This window comes from Hipposideros armiger, unplaced genomic scaffold (assembly GCF_001890085.2).
Source record: "Hipposideros armiger isolate ML-2016 unplaced genomic scaffold, ASM189008v1 scaffold_716, whole genome shotgun sequence".
Lineage (NCBI taxonomy): Eukaryota > Metazoa > Chordata > Mammalia > Chiroptera > Hipposideridae > Hipposideros > Hipposideros armiger.
In genome coordinates this window covers 671,246-695,834 of record NW_017732066.1, presented here as the reverse complement: position 1 = coordinate 695,834, position 24,589 = coordinate 671,246, and the positions used below count along the sequence as shown (strand labels likewise).

General features: G+C 44.6%; 1 protein-coding gene across 2 annotated transcripts in view; it reads left to right on the top strand.

Annotated features, from left to right (window-relative positions):
• TGFBRAP1 (transforming growth factor beta receptor associated protein 1) overlaps nt 1-24,589 on the top strand; it is a 67,061-nt gene that overhangs the window by 32,507 nt on the left and 9,965 nt on the right. For both annotated transcript variants that reach the window (XM_019627166.1, XM_019627167.1), the window contains exons 3-10: nt 688-882; nt 2,994-3,148; nt 10,661-10,743; nt 13,928-14,269; nt 16,018-16,075; nt 18,012-18,155; nt 20,972-21,115; nt 21,763-21,922. In XM_019627166.1, coding sequence (XP_019482711.1) covers nt 688-882; nt 2,994-3,148; nt 10,661-10,743; nt 13,928-14,269; nt 16,018-16,075; nt 18,012-18,155; nt 20,972-21,115; nt 21,763-21,922 — 1,281 coding nt within the window. The remainder of the gene's footprint in view (nt 1-687; nt 883-2,993; nt 3,149-10,660; nt 10,744-13,927; nt 14,270-16,017; nt 16,076-18,011; nt 18,156-20,971; nt 21,116-21,762; nt 21,923-24,589) is intronic.

The window sequence follows — 24,589 nt, the reverse complement described above, 5'->3', positions numbered from 1 at the left end:
GTGAATGTATTAATTTTAGTAAGCCCCAGAATCTGTGGACTGTATACAGCTCCATTTATAAATGGCTCGCTTACTGCTTTATGTACAAGATAAACTGTCGTTTAATATGGAAGGTATCATTGACAAACACTTAACCGGCACTGTCTTGAATTGCAAAATTGGTTCTATCTCTGTATTATAGTGCACATATATCCAAAGTTAGGCTTTAGCTCTGAGCAGGGACAGTTCCTGATAGGATGCCTGGTAGAGTGCCTAGCACATAGTAGGAGCTCAATAAATATTTGAATGAATGTATTCAATATTCATTGTTGAATGAATGTGTGATGAGGAGCCGTAATTTAGAGATGCAAACCAGTTGGACAACTGGATATGATAGAAAGCTTATGAAGCTTTTAAAATTCTTTGAAAATAACTTTCTCCCCATATGTGAGGACATGTGCATTATAAAGCTTCGTGTGGGTATATGTAAACATTTTTTTACCTTCATTTTTAATTGGAAGTAAATCTAAGGTGTACATCCTGGGGAAGCTAGTTCTCAAAAAATAAAGTCATGGAGGGTTCTTCACACATGCAGTGTATTATATTATCTTTCCTATCTTGAAATATAATCATTTTTTCTGCATCCAGACACAGGGGAAAAAATACCCCAGTTATTTGAAGTCAGCCTAACTCCTCCTGTTTTTCTAGGCATGTTTGCCACCGTTGCTGGGATTTCTCAGCGAGCCCCTGTGCACTGGTCAGAGAATGTGATCGGGGCAGCCATCTGCTTCCCGTACGTCATAGCACTCGACCAGGAGTTCATCACGGTTCACAGCATGTTGGATCAGCAGCAGAAGCAGACCCTGCCCTTTAAAGAAGGCCATATTCTACAGGATTTTGAAGGTACTAGTTTACACAGAAATCTTAACGAAATTTAGTCATCAACCTTTTATGACATTTCTTCAGTAAATGCTATTTCGGGCCCATTAGGATCAGGACTTGATGCTGAGCGTAGCAGGATACACAGACGGTGGTAATACAGACTGTGTACTTGAGGGGCTGTAGGGTTAGTGGGGAGAGAGACATTTAAACAAATAACTGCAGCAGTTTCAGAGCTCGATAGAAATGAAACAAGGACAATTGGGAGAGGCAGAGGTGGAAGTATTTCTTAGGAATATCAGGGAGGGTTTCCTGAAGGAGGTGGTATTTGAGCCAAACCTTTAAGAGTGAATAGAAGTCAGCCAAGCAGATGTGGTGTGAAAGAATCTTCAGGTAGAAAGAAAGGAGCGTGCAAGTCTGCTCCAGAGAGAACGCTGCACTTCAGGCCACCCAAGCAGTTCAGTGTCACAGGGGTACACAGCGTGTGAGGGGGGGCTGTGAGATGAGGCTGCGGCAGAACAGGGCCGTCTGGAGGGATTCCTCTTATGTGCAGGGGAGGTGGGAAGGGGAATTACTTTACTTCTCCTAAATTTTATTATGAACATTTTCAAACGTACTGGAAAGTTGAGAGAAAAACAAAGTGAACCACTCACTGTACACCATTCACCTAGGTTCAACACTTGTTACTGTAACATTTTCCTGAGCCATTTGAAAGTAAGGGGAAGGCAGTCATGACATTTAATCTGAAATACCAGGAATAACAGCGTTTCCCTACATAGCCACAAAGTCCTTTTCACACCTCAGAAAATGAGCTCTACTGTCCTGTCGGTGGTCAGATCTCCCCAGTTGTCCTAAAAAGGCCTTTGATGATATTTTCTTCAAACCAAGAACAAATCTAGATTTGTGCATTGCATTTGTCATTTAGGGAGTTTGGCTAACTGAACACTGCCCTTCCTGTTTGAGATGCTGGGAATATAAACTTTCTAAGACTCAGTCTCCATGCTAAGCATGTCAGATTCTGGCTGGGAGCCCTGACACACACCTTGGAAGAGCACATTGCACAGCAGTGTTACGGTGCATGTCCACCGACTGCTGGAGTGGGCACAGGGTCAGGAACACCTCGAGGCTGGTGATGAAACCGCACTAGGTCGGAACAAGGGACGCTTCCTAGAATGGGGGACACCAGTGCAGAGAAGGGTCAGAATCTCACCTGAGTATGAGAAAACTTACTTACTTTGGTGGTGATAAGAGAAGACAGATATGAGCAGAGCAGGAAGGAGACAAAGAGGGGAGGTGGGATGAAGAAGTTACAGACAAGGAGAGGTGAGGGCTGGGTCAAAGCAGGCAGTGGAACTAGAGTGGAAATGACAGGGCACAAGGAGAGGCCTATGGAGCAGGAAAGGCCTGAACTCCCCTCACAAAGAAAGAAAAGACTGTTCCGTTACTTCCTGTGGACAGATAACAGTTAGCATAAAAAGTGTCTCCAGAAGGGAGCAGGGCTTACCTGAAAAGCTTTGTAGTAGGAGCTTGTCTTGGACTGTAGTTCCGACTCTTGTGTGGACTTCCTGTGCAAGGTCCCCAGGTGAAATGAGGGTGACAGTGTTGGCCACTGGTCAGGTTCATGCACAACATTGTGGGAAATAAATAAGGTAACGCCATGGCTTGGTGGTATTTGGATGGCGGGTGAATATGAAATATTGACCCACGGTTCAGAATGCTGCATTACAACCTTCATTTCCTATAAACTAATACGGAGAGAAAATACATTTTTAAAGCTTTCATATGAGGTATATCATAATTCTTATTGATAGTTTTCCAAAATTGATAACTACAATTTCATTGGACTACTATTAGGTATCTACCCAACTGGTTTTAAACACATTAACACTTCCAAATAAGAAAAAAGCAAAAGGTATATTTCATATTTTGGAAATGTATTATTAAGAGTTTGTCCTTTTCTGACAGTTGAAAGTTTGGGAAGGAGAAAAGAGAAGCATTATAATTTATAATTTCTGTAGGAATTCTACTCTGATGAAATTGATCAGCAAAACAGATCATGACCCCGTTTAGGGGAAAGTGTTTTCTCGCAGGCATTTCATTCTTCCCCTTTCCAACCATGTCGAATTTCTCCCTAGGAAGAGTAATTGTCGCCACAAGTAAAGGAGTTTACATCTTGGTTCCATTACCTCTGGAGAAACAAATACAGGATCTTCTAGCAAGCCGTAGAGTGGAGGAGGCTTTGGTTTTAGCCAAAGGAGCCCGGAGGAACATTCCAAAGGAAAAATTTCAGGTTTGTAATTAGCTGGTCACAGAAAGCATGCCTCCAAGCCACCAGTCAGAAAACATTCGGATTTAACCAACACCCAGCTGTGGACTGTGTTTGCATCTGCTATGAAGTTTTCTCAGCACATGCACATGGTACAGATGGAAACAGGCTGGACTGAGGTGACACTGCTAACAGAGGCCAGGTTGGGTTTGGAAGCTCTGACTTAATTTCTGTGCTTAGTTTAGCAAGTTGTATTTCTCATCAACTTCCTTCTTCAGTGGGCCTTCAGAGAAGAATCAGGGGCATAGTTCTTATAAACCCAAAGAGTAACATCAGATTCATTTGTCCCTTAATTTAGAATTTGTTGGGCTGGGGTTGAATTTTAAAAGTTTAGATTCCTATTATCTACAGGAAAAACTTTGTTAACTATACTAGTAAACTCTTTAGATCGCAGGAATCCATCTAATTAATCTCCTTAGGAGAAAACTTTTAATTCACTTAAATATTAACTTTAATATAGTTGGTATGGAAAATACAGTGGATACAATAATCACAAATTATGTCTCATGAAATCAGGTTCCCTAAAAATTGCTACTTGATCAGTTGATAGGTTAGGTTAGTTCAGCTTACTCTGAGAGTAATAAAACCTAATACTAGTGTGTGTACCCTTCATATAAATATCCAAATCGATCATTAAAAGTTCTCATGAATGAATAATCCTCTTGATTGTTACCACTCGGTCAGACTCTCACCTGGCTGTGTGATTATTGTGGAATGAAATAATGCTTTTTGGCCTCAGTTGCTTTATGCTGCTGCAAATGGTTGATTCTGACAGTGAAAGACAGAATGTGTACTTTACAAAAAAGGGTGTCTTTTCTATATTTAAATATTGAAAAACTTCTCATCTTTGTTCCTATTTTTTTTTTATTAGTTTCAGGTGTACAAAACAATGTAATAGACATTTACACCCCTCACAAAGTGAAAAACTGATGGTTCCTATTTTTTTAAAGTAAGACCTACCCATTAGCACTCGGCAGGGGGCAGCAAAAGCAAAAGGAAGAGCTATCCAGTTCAGGGCCGGCTGTGCTGAGCAAGCCGTGCTGAGAAGGGGCGAGATCAGACGGAGATCTGACCGCCATGGGGTCTGAAACCTGCCTCTGCCGGCCTTGCTCTCATCTCCTCTCTCTTCCCGTAACATGAAGCCCCGTGAGCTGTCTGCTGTGGATGTGTTAGATGTCTAGATGGGCCACATGTTGGGGTGCCCCCTCCTTGTACACACACGCGTACATTTTAAGTGTGTGACATTTTCTTAAAGAAGCTTTCAAGGTTCTTTGTCTGAGTTTTGCTTTTTCTCCCCTCTTTTTTTCCAAGAGCAGAGATATGCAGTTGAAAGTAGAGGGTATGAGGAGTCACCTTGCTCTCTAATCTGATATCCCAGTTGAGTTTTTTCCTTTTTAACGTGCTCCCTGCCGTCTCCCTGTTGCTCCACACATGTATATCCAGCCCAGGAGACACACCCTTAGAATTATCTAGAATTCAGCTGTTATTCTCAGTGTCCGTTGTTACTGCTGGTATGCAGACACTTCTCCTATGTTGCCTGAATGATTTTAACAGCCTCTCTCACATGTGTCTAGTCCATTCTCCACGCCACGACAGGGATGATCTTTCTAAAATACAGACCAAATCTGTTGCTTAAAGTACATCGGTGGGTGCCCCACTGCCTGAGGTAAAGTCCACACCCTTGAAGTCCATCAAGATCCAGCCCAGCCCACTTCTGTGCCCTCCTGCCCTCCCTCTTGTCACCCTTCTGAAACATGGCCGCACCCTGCCTTCTGCCTGATAGGTGGAGGACACAGGGAACTAATAGCTGTTGAGCCCTACACAATAGGTAAGCCCACTGCGAGGCATTTTAAGCCATCTTTTAATCCATAAAACAATTCAGAAATAACCAGTACCACCATCCACAGACCGGAAGACAGGACAAGTGAGATGGTTTTGCCTCTGGACATGAAATCAGGGCCAGCCCCCTTTACCCCGCATGCCTCGCCTCCACATTTAGTGGAACGTTCCATGTGCATTCACACGCCTCTCCGCCCTCCCCCTGTGCTTTATTTGTTATTTCTGCTCTGCTCTTACTAGAGTGTGTTTCCGTACTCGAGAAAATACCATTTCAGTACCTTGCTTAAATGTGTGCTGTTCTCTGAATTCTTCCTTTCCTCCAGACAGAACTAATAACTGCTCTGTGCTTCTACAGTTGTGTGTGTTAACATGTAGCACACATCCGTTTGGTCCTCAGCTCCAAGCTTTTCCCTCCTCAAGGTCCTAGGTAGACCCTGTTCTCTTCCTCTTCCTCGTACCCTTCTCATACCTGGGCTGAAATATGAAGGATGGAGAAGGGGTGATTCAGAGCTTTGAACTAACTGGTCATCAGACAGGTGGAATGCTCTGGTGGAATGAATTGTGGAGCAGAAGCTATTGGTTTAAAATAGAACCATAAGAGAAAAAAACAGACAATAATGACAAAAAGGTTTAGAGATAACTTTCCTGAGTGTATATGTGTTTCTAAGGATGAGTTGTAATGCTTTCAGTATGTATCTTTAAACAACAAGGATACCTGCTTTTTTTTTTTTTTTAAAGATTTTTATTGAGGTATTGGGGGAAGGGGAACAGACAAGTTTCTGTCCTTTTGTTCTTCAGTCCAGTTGTGGAGGACTTTGCTTCACTGGCCCAAGTTGGCACCATCATTGCGCTCTTCCAGGGCGAGGCACCTCAGTCGCCGGCTTCTGGACCGCCGCTCACTGTGGCTGCTGGCTACATACAGTAGCCCATGGCAACCCACTGCCACAGGGGCTGCAACCTACGCAGTGTCACTGGCCCTCATATGTGGGATCCGAACTGGGGCCCTCTGGCGTCCCAAGCCAGCTCTTAACCAACGCGCCACTCGGCCAGCCCAAGGATGCCACCTTTTAAATGTAACCACAGTACCATCAATATAACTCCCTGAAATCAGCACTTAGTTCCTTCAAGATAGTGTCCTATCAGTGTTCACATTTCCCCAATTGTCCCATAAACCTCTGGGTCTTGGCGTTTTTCTTACCCTTAGGGGAAATCCCACTAGGGCTGACCAGTCATATTTTAAACTGTTTTAGAGTCACCTGAGACAGTTCTCTATGCTGTTCTGCCATCAACTCTTTTATAATATATAGTTAGGTTCATTTGTTTTATTTGACTTCTGTTTTATAGCGATTGCTTTTTAATTTTGTTTTATAATTATGTAAAATATTTACATAATTCAGAAGTCAAATCTACAAAACAAAGTGGTATAGTCAAAGAAGCCTAAATTCCTTCTCGCCCTTCACTGTGTTTCCTCCCTCCCCCTACTTCTCTTCCTCCCTATTTTATCTCTCTTCTTTTGGTGTGAGGGTTGGTAGTTTTGTTCTAATGATTACCCAAATAGTATTAACTTTGTAGAAGTCCTTTGGTTTTCTGTTGTTGTTGTTGTTGTTGTTGTTGTTGTTGTTGTTGTTGTTGTTGGAGTGGGCCTCCTGTTGTCTGTTGGTTTCTCACTTTGAGCAATAGTTGAAATTAGCTAGTAACCTCCTTGACACCTTTTCCTTCCTCTCCCCCAGTATCCGTGTTAAGGTAATACCCATGTATTCCCAGTTAGTTCCTGTAAGACAGGCAGCAAGTATATTGTACTATTTGTGTAATCTCCCTATCCTTCCCTGTTTTTTGATGGTTATATTGTCTTTACCGTTTCAGAGCCTACAGCCTTCACATACTATACTATCTCCCTGACATTGATCGGTCTTAGTTCCATGGCTAAAAGTGTATTGAATGCTCACCAACAATTTTACATTGCTGACTCCAGTCCGTTGCTTTTCTGAAGTGATCCTTGGGCAGGGATTTCAGGATGGGCACCTGGGAACACTATCCCTGAGTTTTTGCATGTTGATAACAGTTTATTAGCAGGCTTTATACTTGAAGGCCAGTTTGACTGGATGTAAAATCTTTGACTCATGTTCTCATTCAGTGAGGAACTTAAATAAGTTCCACTGTTATCTTTTGGCAGGAAGCATTGCTAGTCAAAAATCTGATGAGAGTCTGAATTTTTTCCCTTGTAGTGACTTGGTCTTTTTGCTTGAATGCCCAAAGGACTTTTTCTTTGCCTGAAAAGCCCAGTTTCTCAATGTTGGCACTTACTGGCAAACTAGAGCTGGGATGTCCCCTTCCACTGCCATTCTCAAATGGCCTGCCAAGCTTTCTAGAGGTTCTTGATAGAAGTTTGGTGACTGGCTGACAAGGCCTCGCGGCCCCTTTTTCCTCTCTCCACTTCTTCCCACAGTTTCTAATGCCACCCAGGCCCTGTAGTTGGTGGTTTGTCCCCAGCGGCTTGTACTTTTGGGTTTGTGGGCATGCCTTGTCACTTTGTATTGTTATAAATGTGAATTTTTGGTTTTGTATCCCAATTGTTTTGCTTGCTTTTTGTTTTTGTTTTTAACTTGTGGTAAAATACACATAACATAAAATTTACCATCTTAACCATTTTTAAGTTTACAGTTCAGTGGCATTAAGTAAATTCATATTATTGTTCAACTATCATCACTATCCATCTCCTGAACTCTTCTCATCTTGCAGAACTGAAACTCTGTACTGGATTATTTCGCTTGGCATAATGTCCTCAAGGTTTCATCCATGTCGTAGCATGTGTCAGATTTTCTTCACTTTTTAAAGCCGAATAATATTCCATTCATTGAGCAGTTTTCTATTGTGTTTAGGCAATGCATATTAAGGAGGGGCCATAAAGCAAGGCATTTTAGTGCTTGAAAGGACTTTTCCTTCCAGAATCCCTTGTGTGACATTTCACTTAGACAATGCAGCCTTGAAAACAGGTTTAGAAATATTTAAAATAGAACCTTCTGTTCCACAAAATTTCCAGTTCCCCAAATCACAAAAGTTAGAAATCTCAATTCAAAAATATAATACTAGTGGGGGCCGGCCGAGTGGCTCAGTTGGTTAAGAGCTCGCTCAAGAGTTTGAGCTCTGAGCAACAGCGGTTCGAGTCCAGCCCGAGCTGAGCAGCCGCTGAGCTGCCAACAGGTAGCAGGATGGCTCAGCTAAAACAAACAAACAAACAAACAAACAAACAAAAATATAATACTAGTAACATAGTTTCATGTTGCTCCCAGAATACATTGCGACCTCTTCCTCCTGGCTTGTGTTGGGCCCTCAGTGTTTGTACAGAGTAGGTTTAGAGTGGCACTACTTAGAGGTCTGTCTTGCCAATTTTCTGTCTTCACCTGGGAATTCTGATAGCCATCTTACACTGAAGGGCAAACTAGTAAGTTAGAAAGAAAGATGAAGCTTCCATTGTTGGCTTAGCTCTGATGTCGGGAAGCTAAACAGACTCTCTTGTCCTCTGTCCTACTCATGTAGCCATTCTTCTTGTCCTTTTCCTGCTGGCCCCCCTGGCTCCAGGTTTTGTAGCTCAGCATCACCTGCGCAAGTAGCGGCATCAGTCAGAGTGAACAATCTGGAAAGGAGACAGCCACTTTCAGAGAACCAAGAGTTGACTGTGCTTGATGAAATTTCTGATCGGGTATTGTTAGGTCAAATTCAGTGGTGGTCTCTGTTTCATCCATGATTTCAACATCCAGGTGCCTGTATCCAGGATGAAGGAATCTCTTTGCATGCTTCTTCCATGTCTACATATAGCATTCCCAGACTTAATACAGAAAATAACCCCCATGCTCGTGGAGACTGGGGGTGTTAGCAAAAGTCATTTTTATTTCCCTTTAGGAAGGGGTATATGAATTCTACTGCCATGAGAAATAAATTGTTATTCAGCTGATTTCTCATCAACAAGCCTGGGTGTCACTGAGAATTTTTCTACCGCAGCTCATGGGTCTTTTTCATCCTTTTTGCTAAGTGGAGGGTCTTTATTTTTTTCTCCTTGCAGAAATGGAACTGGCATCCTCACGCAACAGAACTTTGACACACTCCTGTGTATTTAGTGTTGGGCAGTATAAATAGGCCAGTTTTTAGGTCAGAAATGACTGATGTCCGGGAAGAAAGATCAAAGCCAGTGGTGAGAAGAGAAATGAAAGAAGAGAAGTGAAAAGGCAGCCTGCCTTTTCTGACCTCTCTAAAGGAGTTTGAGAACTTTTCAAAACTATAGCGAAAGCCCCTTTCAGAGCTGGTTCGAGGGAACGGGAGTGATAGCCTTAGATGCCGACTGGCCGCTCTCCTCATTTCTTCACTAGGTAACAGCACTAAGTGCCTGCTGCATACCTGGATGAGTCAGTGAGTGGAAAGAACTGGGCTCTTGAATCAGAAAGGTCTGGTCTTAAACCCTGGTGCAACCACTTACTGCTTTAGTAACTTTGGGCTAAAATCTTAACACCTCTGAGCAGAATGTTCCTGTTTGTAAAACGGAGATAATGAATGACAAAGTAGAATGTCACAAAAATTGATCAGATAGATCTTCAGGTCAATAAGCGCTTACTACACGGCAGGTATTATGCTAGGAGTGGGGGGTGCCAAGGTGGATAATATATACACCTTGCCTTCTAGAACAGCGTGATGGCTTAGAAAGTGGAGGAACTGTAGTCATAGAGTCTTTAATTGTGAGGTGATGAGGACCTGGGCTGTGGTGATGGAACCAGTAAGAACAGAGCAAAGAGACAGGTCCAAAAGCTGTTTCAAATACAGGATGGACAAAACTCTAACACTGCCCTAGTTGGATACTGGGGGAGGATGGAATTAGAGACCCCACCAGACAACTTCCTAAAGTGTGTTTTTGCTGTTGCCGAATGTTACAAGGACAAAGGGGCTCTGTGCTCAAGGTGTTGTAGGTAATACTGGATTAAACAAAGATAAATCGGCACCTTTATTACAGGAATTCCCAGACTGTAATGTGTGCATGCGGGGTGTGTCACCAGGAGGAGAGAGAATACACAGCGTTTCTTCAGTGTGGGCTAGAACGCTTATTTATCTCTCTGTTAATTTATTAAATGGTATTGGCCCTGTGCTCTGAGGGGCACCCAGAAGTGCTGTTGGGAAGTGTCAGTTCCAGTGGAGTGGCTTCTAGACTGTCAGAAATACTGGGGTTGTTAATATCCGTCTAGTCCACTGGAAGTAGAAGCAATCATTGACACCCTGCAAGTTAACGAGGAGGAGAATGGAAGATAAAGGAATGCATTTGGGAAGGACTGGGGTTCATTAAAAACCATCCATAAAGAAGGAAGAATAGTGAAATAGAAAACTTTATCTCAAGAACGAGGTGTTGATTGACATATATATATATATATATATATATATATATGTATGTGTACACACAGAGACACACACACACACACACATATATATATGTATATACTGAAGCTAATTTCAGATATGCCTTGTTTTTTTATTTTTACCTTGTGACTTCAAAGTTCTACGTAGTAATTAACATTTAGCCTGGGTTATGATTAGAAATTCAACCCTGGTGATGGTTTCAATGTATCTCTAAGAGATTAAACCTGTCTTTCTTTACAGGTAATGTACAGAAGGATCCTCCAGCAGGCGGGTTTTATACAGTTTGCACAACTTCAGTTCCTGGAAGCTAAAGAGCTCTTCAGGTAATTTGAGGTGTTAGTAGCAAGACTTCCGAGTGTCCTTTTTTGGTCACAACCCCCCTTCCCATTGTGATGCTGTGATGGGAAGTGCTGCTGTGGTTAGATTGTGCTTCAGGTGGAAATGGTGAGGACTGTTTATAACAGCAAATGTCGCCAGTACTTTTTTGTCACTTTTCCTTTTCTCCAGAGATTTTACAAGAAGCTGTAAGTTTAGAGAAAGAGCAGGTGCTTCTGGGAAGACTTATGAAGACAGTTCTTCCTCTAAAGCAGCGGTTCTCAACCTTTCACAGGGGTCGCCTAAAACCATCGGAAAACACATATTTTTGATGGTCTTAGGAACCGAGACACCACTCCTCTATCTGTCTCCAGGCCCACATGCAGATATGCCCACATACGAGTACCTGGTGACCCCTGTGAAAGGGTCATTCGACCCCCAAAGGGGTCGCGACCCACAGGTTGAGAACCGCTGCTCTAAAGTCTTTGTAGGTGGCCTACTCGTGGTTAGCTCTCTCCAGAAGCTGCCCTACTCTGATGGAGGTCTCCTGTAACCAGGGACCCTCTTGCCCTCCCCTGTCCCCCTCACCCACATCTTTGCGGTCCCATTTTCTCAGCTGCCCTTCCTTTCAGGCTGGTGTGCTCAGTGAGGCCATGGTGGTTCATCTGCTTGCTCAGCTCACCTTACAGAAGATTAAGTTAAACCGGCTCTGATAGTCTTTAAATACCCCACTGAAGCATTGCCTGTGGGATAGGTTTTTCACAGTGTCCAACTAGAATAGATTTTCAACAGTTTAGAGCCATCGAAAAGATAAGATGTGCTGAAGCTTCTGAATAGACCCTTTATGTCCCAGTGGCAGGCAGAGCAGAGAGCCCCTCTGCAGCTTGCTGTCCACAGCCCGTTCTTCAGGGGTTTTCCTACAGCCCAGGCCGCGCCGTCACCCACCATGACCCTCACCTCTTGCTCTGTCACAAAATTGGTTGTAGAGTCAAGAAAGAATTACTTATTGAATCACTATATAACTTTTACTTCAGCAAATTCTCTGTGCTGTTGTCATCTGTTCCTGGGAAGATCAGTAGTTTTGGGATTTAAATAGATTCTTTGTCCCTTTGGGCCGAGGCTCTTTTCTGTCATATCTTGTCTTACGCCTGCAGTGTCGAAGGCCTCCTCGCTTGGGTCATGGGTCTCTCCCAATACATCTTCTTCTCTCGTGGGCTAACTTGAGACACTAGGTGAATGGTCACTGATTTTGTAAGAGGATAAACGTAGGACCTGTCAGTCATTAATAAGGTTCCTATACTTCATACTTCAGCCACTTAATAGCTTACCTTTAAATTGATTGCTGCTTAGCTTTTGTCAAAACTTTGACTGAGGAAATTGATATTTGAAGAAGAAGCTGCTAAGACAAGCATGCCCACGGCAGACATTATCAATAACTCATGATTGTTTTTTCCTCATTGATCTGGGACTTGTCCTCAGATCCTTCTCAGTTCAGTGCTAGAAGCCACACCTGCCGACTCATCATGGTTGGCTGCAAAGAGAGCACCTGTTTATCCTTCGTGTCGTGGAGACACATGCTGTGTGTCTACTCCTCTAGGAGTTGTGCAGCCTGTTCATGTATCCAGTCAGAGTCAAAACTTCTCTCATTTAGCAGACCTGGGCCGTGCCTGAGAGCTAGGATGTAAGGGAAGGACAGCACCCCATCTCCGTGCAGTGTGACAGGAGTGGGTGGGAGCACTGCGGAGCTCCGACTTCCATCGGGATTTGTCCTGGACCTTAAATGATGAGCGGAAATTTCCCAAATGGAGACTCATACCTTAGGGCAGGGTTGCTCAGCTGTGGCACTGTTGACATTTGGGGCTGGATAATCCTTTGTTACGGGAGCTCTCGCACTCTGTAGGATGAGTAGCAGCAGTCCTGGCCTCTACCCACTGGTACCAATAGCACCTTCCAGTCATGACAGAAGTATCTCCACACAGTGCCAAATGTCCCCAGGGATACACACTGCTTCCCATGGAGAACCACTGCTTTAGGCAAAGGGAACAGCAACAGCAGAGGCTAAGAGGCATGACTTGTGAACAGGAGAAACTGAGTGGAGCTGAGTGCAGGAGGGTGGGAGGGACAGTGGAAGCAGAAGCTGTCACCTGGTCTGAAGTCTGTTTAGGAAAGGTCTGGAATGCCATGCTAAGAGCTTTGAACTGTATTCTATGGGTAGTACAAAACCATTGCAGGTGAGGAGAGGGCCAGGGGGTTAAGAACAGAGCGGAAAGGAGACCAGAGGCAGGAAGCCAGGAGAGTGGAGGAGAGCCAATCAGAGCGTGAAGAAAGGCAGATGCAGTGACCGCCACAGGAAGTACAGATCCCGGATCCTGCCTCAGAGACTCTCCTTCAGTGTGTCTGCACGGCATTCCTGCTCTGTTTGCTCGAGAGGTTTCTCACAGGCAGGCCTGATCCTGGGCCAGGGTTGAGATCCACAGCTCTGTGGTGCCGCCATTAATTGTTACCATTGTAGACAGGACAGCAGGCTGGAGGGAGGAGATGGGAGAGGGACCCACAATGAAGTACACATGGCATGTCACTAGGTGTGGCTTTCTGGGCCTCAGGAGGTGAGGGCCCTGTGCTGGCCATTTGAGTTGTGTGCTACGTTATGCTCCAAAACGCTCGCAAGAATCACTCCAGAAATGGCCACACAAATGCTTCTGTGTCTTGTGTTACAAGATCGTGGATGAGGAGATTGTAAGTGACATTCCTATAAAGTCCCTTCTTTATGGACCATTCAGTAAACCTGTTTTTAATTTAGTGCCAGGGAAAACATTGGTTCCAGAAGGACTGTAATCTGCCTTTGATCTGACAGTGATGCTGTGTTTCCCTTGTGTTTCTTCCTTTGCCGGGTTTACAGGGAGCCCAGTACTGATTTAGCATTCAGCTGTTCTGCTAGTCCACCCTCACAGTGATTGTGCGAGTCTTTCACTGTCATCCCCTCAATTGTTTTTTGGAACAAGGCGATGGCACACAGTTCAGCAGTGCTTTGCCACGCTTGCAAATTAGGATGGTCACTCTGGTGTGCCTACCCAGATATCCCGCTCCCCGCAGATGTGTACAGATGTGCACACCCCTCCAGTGTTGTTGTTGTGTGCCTATGTGTACTCTCTCTCTCTTTTTGCTTCATTTAGTTTGACACTGTAATTGCAGAAGCGGCCAGCTTGATGTCCGGGAGCTGATCTCTCTCTACCCCTTCCTGTTGCCAACCTGCTCTTCATTCACACGGTCTCACCCTCCCCTCCACGAGTATGCAGACCTGAACCAGCTGACCCAGGGGGACCAGGAGAAGATGGCCAAGTGCAAGCGCTTCCTCATGAGCTACTTGAACGAAGTCCGCAGCACAGAGGTGGCAAATGGCTACAAAGAAGACATCGACACGGCCTTGCTCAAGCTGTACGCAGAGGCTGACCACGACAGTCTGCTGGACCTCCTGGTCACCGAGAACTCCTGTCTCCTAACAGACAGCGCTGCCTGGCTAGAGAAGCACAAAAAGTGAGTGTTCTCCTCCCACATACCACCGGGGGCTTTGTGCCTGGCCCTTCCCCACCCAGCAGGGAGACTGCTGTGAAGCTGATGGGGCCAGTGTGTTGGAGTTTCCAAGAGATTCATCCAGGGACTACCCTGAAATCATCATGACAAGCCAGCGCCACTTAGGTTAGATCACCCTCGTCATGCTCTGCAGGCCAACTGCAGGGGTCTGGGAGGGTGCTAGCTCTCATGCCAGTTCTTTAATGACAGAGAATACACTTTGGAGCTAGTCCTAGCCCTTGTTAGTAAATGAAGTGATGCTTAAGTTTCCTTATATCCCATGTAGGATTCTCCTGTGGAAGATGCCACATGGATGTCGGTACACTAATAGGGCACTTTAGCCTCTGATGACCGAAGAGCAGGTAGAGATATGTGGATAAATAGATTAAAGTGGGGGGCTTCTTGGTCTTGTTGATAAAGGTTATGGCTTAGAACTCTGCCTTCGCTATATGCACGAGTGTGTAGGTGGCCACCCCGTGCCTTATGCACAGGGCACGTCATCTATAGTGACTGGTGTGATAAGTGCTGGCAGCTTCTTCATCCTGGGCAGGAGGTCAGGGAGTTGAGCCCTTCTAGGCCTCAGGGGTTTTTTGTTTAAAAATGTTGGGTAACCCCTAAACTCTGTTAAGCATAAGATTCTTTGCCTGTGATTTCTGTTATGTATTTGAAATGGCAAACGTCCTGAAGAAATCCCACAGGGACCATGATGGTCACATCATTCAATCCCGTTGAGATGCCAAGACAACACGGTCTCCATGTGGGTGCTGGCTCTTCCGGCAGGTTCCCTCAATTTCTCCAATACCCTGTGGAGCGCAGTTGTTTGGTTTAGGAGCCAGGAAATGCACTGATGCCTCCTGGTAATGACTCGGGATGGTAGGTGCCAGGGACTCAGTGTAACTTTCTGAGAGGTTGAGGAAAAGAGAAGGATTCCAGCAAACAGTTTGGTATCTTGAGAGTTTGCTGTTTGAGGAAATAAATGCGACACCCCCTGGGTCACTTGCTCTAGTCACCTGCTGGGAAGGAGGAGGACCAGGAGTGGGACACCCCTACAGAACTTTGGAGGGCAGGGATGGCTCAGTGCCCAGGCAATGCCAATGTCATTGCTAATCTTTTCCACTTACGAGTGAGAAAAATGGCGGGCCAGGGAAACTAATCAACTTGCTCAAGATCATACAGGTCATAAGTATTGAAGCCTGAATTGAAACTCGGGTCCTTGAATTCTGGGTGGCCTCCCCAAGGACTCTCCCTGGTGTTCTGTTCTCTGCGATGCCTGGATACTGTTGGTCTCTATTGCTATCATTCATGTTCATACTCTTTCAGTGATAGCTCAAACAGCACACCTTCCAAAGTCTTCTAATATTGGGTTAATAATGGGTAACTGAAGAGGTAGGAAATTATGGTAATATTTGATGCAGATTGTAAAGCAATTCCAAATGTGATTTTTCATAGTATAATTACAGTTTTATTTGTCAGCTTGTCTTAGACTTGAATGTGATCCTGTTTGGAAATTGATAGGGCATACATTTTAATAGCATAAGTAAATAAACAGAAATGAGGATCCTTTTATTGTTTGAAATTTGTTGTTGAACTCAGAGTTGAATAGAACATGGGGCCAGGGGTGTCAGGTGGGTACCAGGGCGGGGGTGGTGCTGTGTGGGTGCCGCCCCAGAAGGTGGTGGGGAGCGGGGTACTTACCACATTGCTTCTTTCAGGTATTTTGCCCTGGGACTGCTCTACCATTATAATAACCAAGACACGGCTGCAGTGCAGGTGAGTTGAGGCATTTTAGCGTTATTTAAAAATCAGTACTGTTTAACTTGGTGTTACTTAAAAAAAAACAAAAAAAACCCCCACAAATTGATAGAGACCACTTTTGCCTGATCTACAGTCTTTTTTACAGGACAAAATTAATACCGTTTTTAGAAAGTGAATTCCTTGAGAAATGTTGGCCAACAGTTTATTTTGTTTGTCTTTACATCTCTTTCAAGAACATTATCAAGATTTAGTTTTTGAAAATCCAAGAAATAAAAATATGATTTTTTTTTGAGGCACAAGGCATAGGGACATCTCTGCCTTATCAGAAAATTAAAACTGTGAATAACACTTAGTTTATAATTTTCTTTTAATGTTAATAAATTTGTGATATTAATAACTTAATGACAATGACTATTGCCAGTGAGCTGGGTAAATTATTATCCCCATGTCGCCTGTGACAAAACTATAGCTGACCAAGGCCTGTCATTCAGCCAGGGTCATCCCACTGGTCAGTGGCAGAGCTGGGATTCGAACCAGTGTTCCTTGCAGGAATGTAGAGCCTGAATTGAAATGGCACTGAGTGTCAGTCTTGTCCCTTGTCTTGCATCTGACATTGTATGACTGATTCTGTCTCACACTCTCAGAAGACTGTCCCCCTTATGTTAGGTGTCATCCGTTGGTATCCTTTATATCGTACTTTCCTCATGTAACTTTTTTGTTTCATTTTGTGACTTGCCAAGATGTCAGCAACATTCACCAAGCAAAAGTCAACTTCGTGACTTTGGCAAAGCCACACGTGTATTTGGTTAAACTATTGTGGTAACATCATTGCAGAATAGGTTAAAAAAAAATTGGGTTTCCGTCAACATGCTAAGAGTAGATTTGGGTGTCAAAGGTAAAATTTTTATTTACATCATATAATTCTAAGAATTACAGCTTGATGTAAGTGTAATAATAATATTAACAGAGGTAGATATTGAGAGATTTGCAAAATTGAAATCATACGAAATAAGCCTCCATATATGGCAGAATTCTATTGTGTTGTCGGAAAAGTCATGACGCATTTTTGCAACAAAAAACAGAAAAATACGTCATGACTTTTCCGACAGTCCAATTAAAAAATGACATATTTCAATGTATATATGATTAGGTTATTTGGTTTGGGGAATTCAAAGTTGAAGAAACTCATACCATAAAAATGTTGGTGTGTTGGTATCACAATTACAGAGTTGATGCTGCCTGCCCTGTTTCTTGGTCTCCTTGCTGGTGGTGAGGTTCAGAAGTGCAGTGCAGTCCTCTGTTCCCCCACTTCTCTTGGCCCCTCTCCCCGCCCCAACCCCATCCCCGTGATGGTGCCTCATTCTGGGGTTCTGAAATTAAGCTTCAGTTTACACAGTGGGGAAGTTTCTGGATGAAATGTCAGAGGCCTTTGATTACTAGAGTCTGTGATGAGACCCTGTGCAAAAGACCGTCGGAACACTAGGGGACAGAATCAGCAAAGTTTTTGAAAGCGAAGTATCTGACTATCAGTTGAAAAAGGACTTCAAAAATCAAGAAGGACTGGGATGAGAAGATGGAAACAGCCTAGCTAATGGATGTAGGTGAATTCCTTCTGTGTTGAGATGTTGTCAGGGATCATTTTTCATGAAGAAACACTTTTTAATACCTCCATCTCTTCCTATACATTATCTTTACTACTTGTGTTACTGCGATATCATTAAAAAGGAAAGAAAAAGAACCTGGTACTTTATTTTCTTGAATTTCTGGATCACTTTTTCTGCATTTCTTTATTTCTCTGAAAAAAGTTAAAATTGATTTAAGCACTTAAAATTTGTCCTATTACTTTTAAGTATTAAAAGGCCAAGTAAGTAAACATATGGCTTATCACAGCTGATTCTAAAAGGTACATGACTTTGACCTTCCATTTCTTTTTATTGTTACTCCTTTCCAGCTGTGGGTGGACATTGTGAATGGGGATATTCAGGACTCCACTCGCTCAGACCTGTACGAGTACATTGTTGATTTCCTTACGTACAGTTCCGACCAAGCACTAGTGTGGAAGTATGCTGACTGGGTCCTGCAGAAAAGTGAGGAGGTTTGTGCTTTGTAAATGCATACTCTTGGGGGAGTGGGGAGTGGTAAAAACAGACAAAACCTCGATTTTAGGTGGGTAAACAAGCAACGCTTCAACCTCTCTGTCCGCTTTCTTTGCTCCCCCTTTATTTATTTATTTATTTATAAAGATTTTTTAAAATTATTTTTTATTGTGAAATACACATGTTTTAGAATTAGTTTCAGCTCTACAACACAGTGCAATAGTTATACTTTTTACCCCTCAAGGTGATATATATAAAGATTTTTATTGGGGAATTGGAGAGGGGAACAGTGTTGGGGAGTTGGGGAAGGGGAACATTGTGTTTTTCCAGGACCCATCAGCTCCAAGTTAAGTTGTCCTTTAATCTTAGTTATGGAGGGCGCAAGCTCAACTCCAAGTTCAATCACCGCTTTCAGTCTAGTTGCCGGGGGCGGGGGGAGGTGTAGTCCTCCATCCCATGTGGGAGTCGAACCGGCAACCTTGTTGCACACTGAGCCATCTGGCCACCCGTGTCAGCAGCTCATGGCTGCTTAGCTCAAGGTGCCATGTTCAATCTTAGTTGCAGGGGGGTGCAGCCCACAATCCCATACACATGTCAAACCATTAACCTTGCTGCTAAGAGCACATGCTTTCATCATCTCAGCGGCAGCTCAGTTCGGGCACAGCTCACTGGCCCATGTGGGAATCAAACCAATGACCCTGTTGCCCAGAACTCATGCTCTTAAACAACTGAGCCACTTGGCCGGCCCCTGCTCCCTTTAATATGTGCCCTTGAGCCATCTAAATCCCAGCTCTTAGGGAAGTTCTAGATTTCACTGCTTCCAAGATGCACTGTTCAGCGTCCTCTGTCTCGGACAGACAGACCACTTTAATAGAAAAGCAAGAAGGGGGGCCGTCCGAGTGGCGCATTGGGTAAGAGCTGTCTTGGGACGCCAGCTCTGAGCAGCAGGGCCCTGGTTCAGATCCCACATGAGGGCCAGTGACACTGCCCTCTACAGCTAAGATGGTGAACAACAGCTTGACCTGGGCTGAGCTGCCGTGAGTCACAGGTGATGGCATAGGCTGCAGCCCCTACTGTAGTGGGCTGCCATAAGCTACCATGTGTGGCTGGTAGCCAGCATGAGTGGCCGGCAGCTGGTGTGAGCTGCCAAGAACCGCCATGAGCAGCTGTCAGCACAATGATAATACCAGCATGGGCCAGTGAAGCGACGTCCTCCACAGCTAGACTGAAGAACAAAAGGACACAACTTGTCTGTTCCCCTTCCCCCGATTCCCCAGTGCTGTTCCCCTCCCCCAATTCCCCAATAAAATCTTTAAAAAAAAAAAAAAGAAAAGCAAGAAGGATAGCCAGGCCCCATTCTCAGCATCTTGTGAAAAAAGTATGTTTGTGAACCACCACCCCTAACTAAGTCTGGCACTTTAGTTTTCTGTGGGCTGGAGCAGGATCAGATGGCTGCCCACAGGGTTTGGTGACAGGCCTGGGCCACGGCAGCAGAGCTATGCCCTGTGTCTGCCCCACCACCCCTGATGTGGAAGTTGTGGGCCTGGCAGAAGGAGGGCGGCCGTGAGCGGGGCTCACCCATCTTGGAGGCCGCTACAGGACATCCATGAGAAAGCACCTGTTGGCTGTTGGCTCTAGGGGGAACAGCATGCTCAGGACAGAGGGACAGAATCCTAAGTAAAGCCCCAAAGATGACTGGGAAAGAGAAAGCATTTCAGTTCTCACTGTTAAAAACGTCCACATTCCCTTGGCTCCCCGGGAGAGACAAAGTTAGCTCTCTGGTGCAGGACCTTGGTTGTAACTGTGCCTCTGTGTGTTGCATCTGCTGCTCTGAAATCTGAGTTGGAATATGTTCTCCGTGCTACTGCCTAACTGCGAGGTCAGAGCCCCCACGCTTCACGCACATTTCACGCCAGCTTCACTTTGCCTCTGTGCACACACATGGACAGCTTACCCCGACAGTGCTCACGTACCCCTGCCACATGGACCTAATGCTGTTGGAAGCATGGGACTCTTCCCAGTGCTGGTAGATAATGACAGCACATCAGGTGCAGAATTCTCTGCCCAGTAGTGTGCCAGCCCCTTGACATATATCATCTCTTAAACATCACAGCAACCCCACGAGGTGGGCATTTATAGATGAGGAAACAGGCTCAGAGAGCTTAAGAAACTTCCCCAAGATCTTATAGTTGGTTTTGCTCATGTTTGGACCTCGTGTGTGTGTGTGTGTGTGTGTGTGTGTGTGTGTGTGTGTACGTGTACGTGTACATGTGTGCCAGTGTGTTTTAGAGCATACGCATGTAAGTGCCCTTGGAAGGTGGAATTGTGCAGTGTGGGCCCTTAGGCAGGCACAGGCAGGTGGACTGCAAACCTGTCAGGGACCAGCATGGCTCTCACGTAGTAATCCACAGAGCAGGTGTCAGTGATGGGAGAGCCAAGTTGACTGAGTGTTCAGCACTTTATTCTCTCATTTACTATTCAGTGAGTGACCATTGTATTTTTGGATGACCTTAATATCACAAAGTTTTGCTTTGTGGATTGTCAACACTTGCTACCAATATATGTTTCATTCTTTTGTTTCCAATCTTTTCAAAATCAATCCACAGGGATGTACGAGGAAAGTTTCAAGAGCTTAGCCACCTTTCCTGTCTTCACTGCCTGGGCTTTGTCTGGGCTCCATGCTGCACTATTTTTCTGTATCGCCATATGTATTGACAATGAGTTTACCCGAAGCATGAATGTGCAGTGCTCAGGATAACGATAAGATGGTGACTTTGAAAAGCGTACTCACTCAATTGCGCTGCTCTCCTTTTAGATTGGAGTTCAAGTTTTCACCAAGAGACCTTCGGACGAGCAGGAGAACAGCTTTAATCCAGATGATATTCTCCATTGCCTTCAGAACTACCCTAAGGCTCTCGTTAAATATCTGGAACATCTGGTTATAGACAAGAGACTGCAGGTGAGGCTTCAGAGCTCAGACCAAGGCATGAAGGCCCAGGATCATGGCACTGACTGAAGAGGTGAAATTTGATGATCACACTTGTTGGCAGACGGTTTTTCTGTGATGTTTTACATTCCCCGGTGCTCAGCCTGTACTTGTTGATGGTCTGCAGGGGGAACTGGAGGTTTGTGAAGGAAACGAGAGGAATATGTAACTTTTTTTTTTAACACCCCCTGCCCCTGTCCCGTCTCTCATCCACTCGGCTTATATTTCTCTCCACTAGTCCTTCCTTGTTATTTTTCTTAAAGGAAATGAGAGAAGCTGCACCCTTTGGGAGAATATTTAAATCCTGTGGCCCTTACTTCTCAAAATGAGAAATCGCCCTTTTGTATTGGGTTGTTAGAAAAGTCATGACGTATTTTTTTCTATGTTTTTCATTACAAAAATGCATCACAACTTTTCCGACAACCCAATATTTTCCCCATAGATTTGAAACTCACCTTCCCTGAGCGGTTTTCAATCCAACAGATGTGTTCTGTTGCGTGTCCTTGGGAATCTGCCCAGCTGCCCGCCGCGTGGTCCGGCCCCCTGAGCGCTTGCTGACGGGGCGCCCTCCCAGCTTCCCACCTGCAAACGCTGCATGTGCTTTTGCCCGTTTCCTACAGAAGGAAGAATACCACACGCACCTTGCAGTGCTGTACCTGGATGCGGTGCTACAGCACAAGCCCAGCGCCAGTGACAAGGGTGCCGAAGTGACCGAGACACAGGCCAAGTTCCGGCGCCTGCTCCAGAAATCCGACCTGTACCGAGTCCGCTTTCTGATGGGTGAGCAGGACCTTGGCGGCCTCTCCACTGATAGTCCTGCTGGGCGGGCGTGGGCAGCAGAGGTGAAGGCTTCGGCAAAGCTCGTTGTCTTATACCTTGGTGATTCCTCGAGCCTCTTTTGGCACCAAGTCAGTCTTCCTAGAGGGTCAGGCAAAGCTTCTTGTGTCCCCTGCCCCATACCACAAATGGACAGTGGACTTTTACCTACAGTCTATTCTCGTTATTATTCCCAGTAGTTGGGTTCTATAAAGTCTCCACAAACACTGAGGTAGTGAATACCAAACCACTGCTCCTGGAGAAATAAATGCAGGGCCAGTTAAGTTCCTGCTACCCCTGCTCACAACATTTTCCTCAGCTGATCAAGACGTAACGTTGTTGATGTGTGTTTCTCTTTAAAGACACCTTACTTAACTCACTCACTGTGTTGATTGATTTCAAGATTTTTTTTCCAAAATGTGTCAAAAATCCACAAAATATAAAAAGTTGATATTTTGATATTTTATGCATTTAATAACATTTTGAGCTGTTTTGTACACCAGTGACATTATTTTCATTTTAAACTTTTGTTATATTGTAATAAATTTACCGTTATATTGAATTTTAGCAAAAAATACTCAAAACATACTAAGAGGCATCAATTAGATTTATTAGAATAAATTAGAATCTAATAAATTAGAATCTAATGGCATTGATGACATAAAAAATTTATTACAAAGTGTTACACAACATGGCATACACCATATCTTTGTTGTTGATAGTGCAAGCCACAGGAAAACATATCCAAACATCGCAGCAAAAGAGTTAATACTTAGTCGACTCATTAACATTGAACTCACAGCCAACAGCAGTGTGACTCAGGCTTGAGTGACGCTCGTCTGACACATGCATTTTCTCTGCGAGGCCTGTCACAGCCGTTCTGCGCTGAGACACCAGACAGCCCCTCTGCACTGTGCTTGGGGCCATTCTAAATGCTGAAATCACCAACAAAGGCAAAAAATGTAAACCTGTGGCACTGAGTAGACTGTTTACCAACAACAAAGTGGAGTTGTCACCCTGTTTGACCTCAGCTGGGGATGTGCATGTCGGTTGGCTCAGATTTTGTGCCACTCTGCACAAGTCCTCACATGGCTGCAAAGCTCCACAAGTACTGATTCTGGAGTTACAAATAAATTTTGGCGAGCAGGCAAATTAACAAATATAGAGTGTGACTAATGAGGATCAACTGTATCTATGCCAGGCACAGGGCAAAATGTCTAGCGTGCGTCATGACACTTTTCTACAACAAGACTATGAAGTAAGTCCTGTTATTTTTATTATTCTTATAGGTGAGTAAATTGAAGCTTAGAAAAGTGACCCCTTGCTCCAGGTCACACAGCTCCTGAGCAGTATATCCAGAGGAGGAACTGGGTTGAAGTCTCACGTGAACAGCCAATACTAGTTCTAGCTGGCACTTGACATTCAGCTGTGACACTTGTCAGCCTCACCAGTCACTCGCAATCACTGTCCATTCTGATTGGTCAGTGCCCACGCGACACTTGTTCGACATTTTTATTGTCACCCCTGACTTACTTTGTACTTTGTACTTCCCAAATCCCTTCATAACTGTCCCATGCTAGCCATGAGTTTGTTGAATGTTTTCACCCAGCCAGCCTTTTCAAGCATGTATTGAGTGTCAGGCATGCACCAAGGATATGAAGACAGATGTGACTTGGTTCTTGTCCTCAATTTAACCAGAGGGCACATGAGGGTTGGTAGAAGCTCCCCACAGGGCCGAGGGAGCAGCAAGCGTGCCTCGGGGTGGAGGGGCAGGGAGACCTCCCAGAGGGGTCCCCTGTTTTAGTCATCAGGGATAAGTCTGGGCTTGCTTGCAGGCCAGACCTGGGAGCTTGCAGGAAATGGGGTGTCCCCAAGGCACTGTGGAAGAGCACTGCAACTCAGACTAACTCTGTACCATGTTGGTCAGGTGACTTTGGGGGGTGTCAGCCTGGGCAGGTTGCAGGAATGGCTCCTATCCGGCCTACCCACTTGAGGTGAGGGAAGATCAAATATAAATGAGACAAGAGATGTGAAAAGTGTAGATCACTCCAGTGACCTTTTCTTAACCATCTTTGTGCCTCTCCCTGTGCCTTAAATGTGGCATCCACTTAGTAATTATGTGCTGACAGTTCTTTGTGAGGATGGTGACGATGCATGCGGCAGTGTCTGTGTCTCATGCTACAGGTAACATGGTGAAGAGCCAGCCTTTAGCCGCAGGACCAGTGTCTGCCAGCTGCATCAGGCGGAAGGTGGCCAAACTTCAAATGCAAAATGCCTATAATTGGAGTATTAACCTTGGCCCCTGAAATAGGAGTTGTCCTTGGAATATCCCTTCACAGTGGGAAGAGGTCTTACGTCATCTTCCTGTCTACAGGGGAGCGGGAAGCAGAGGGATGTTACTAGTGAGACAGCCCACTAAGAGCAGGGCCTTGGGCAGAACTGAGGCTCTGCTGGCGTCATTTTACTTGTAACCTGGAAACTTAACTTGCTAGAGAAACGAAATCTTTACATTGATTTGGATATGGATTTTTTACCACTATGAACCCATACTCCTTTCCATGAAACATATTTTAAATTGGAATAAAGGGGTTCAGCACACTTTCTGGCACAAGGTGGTATCATCTGGATTGA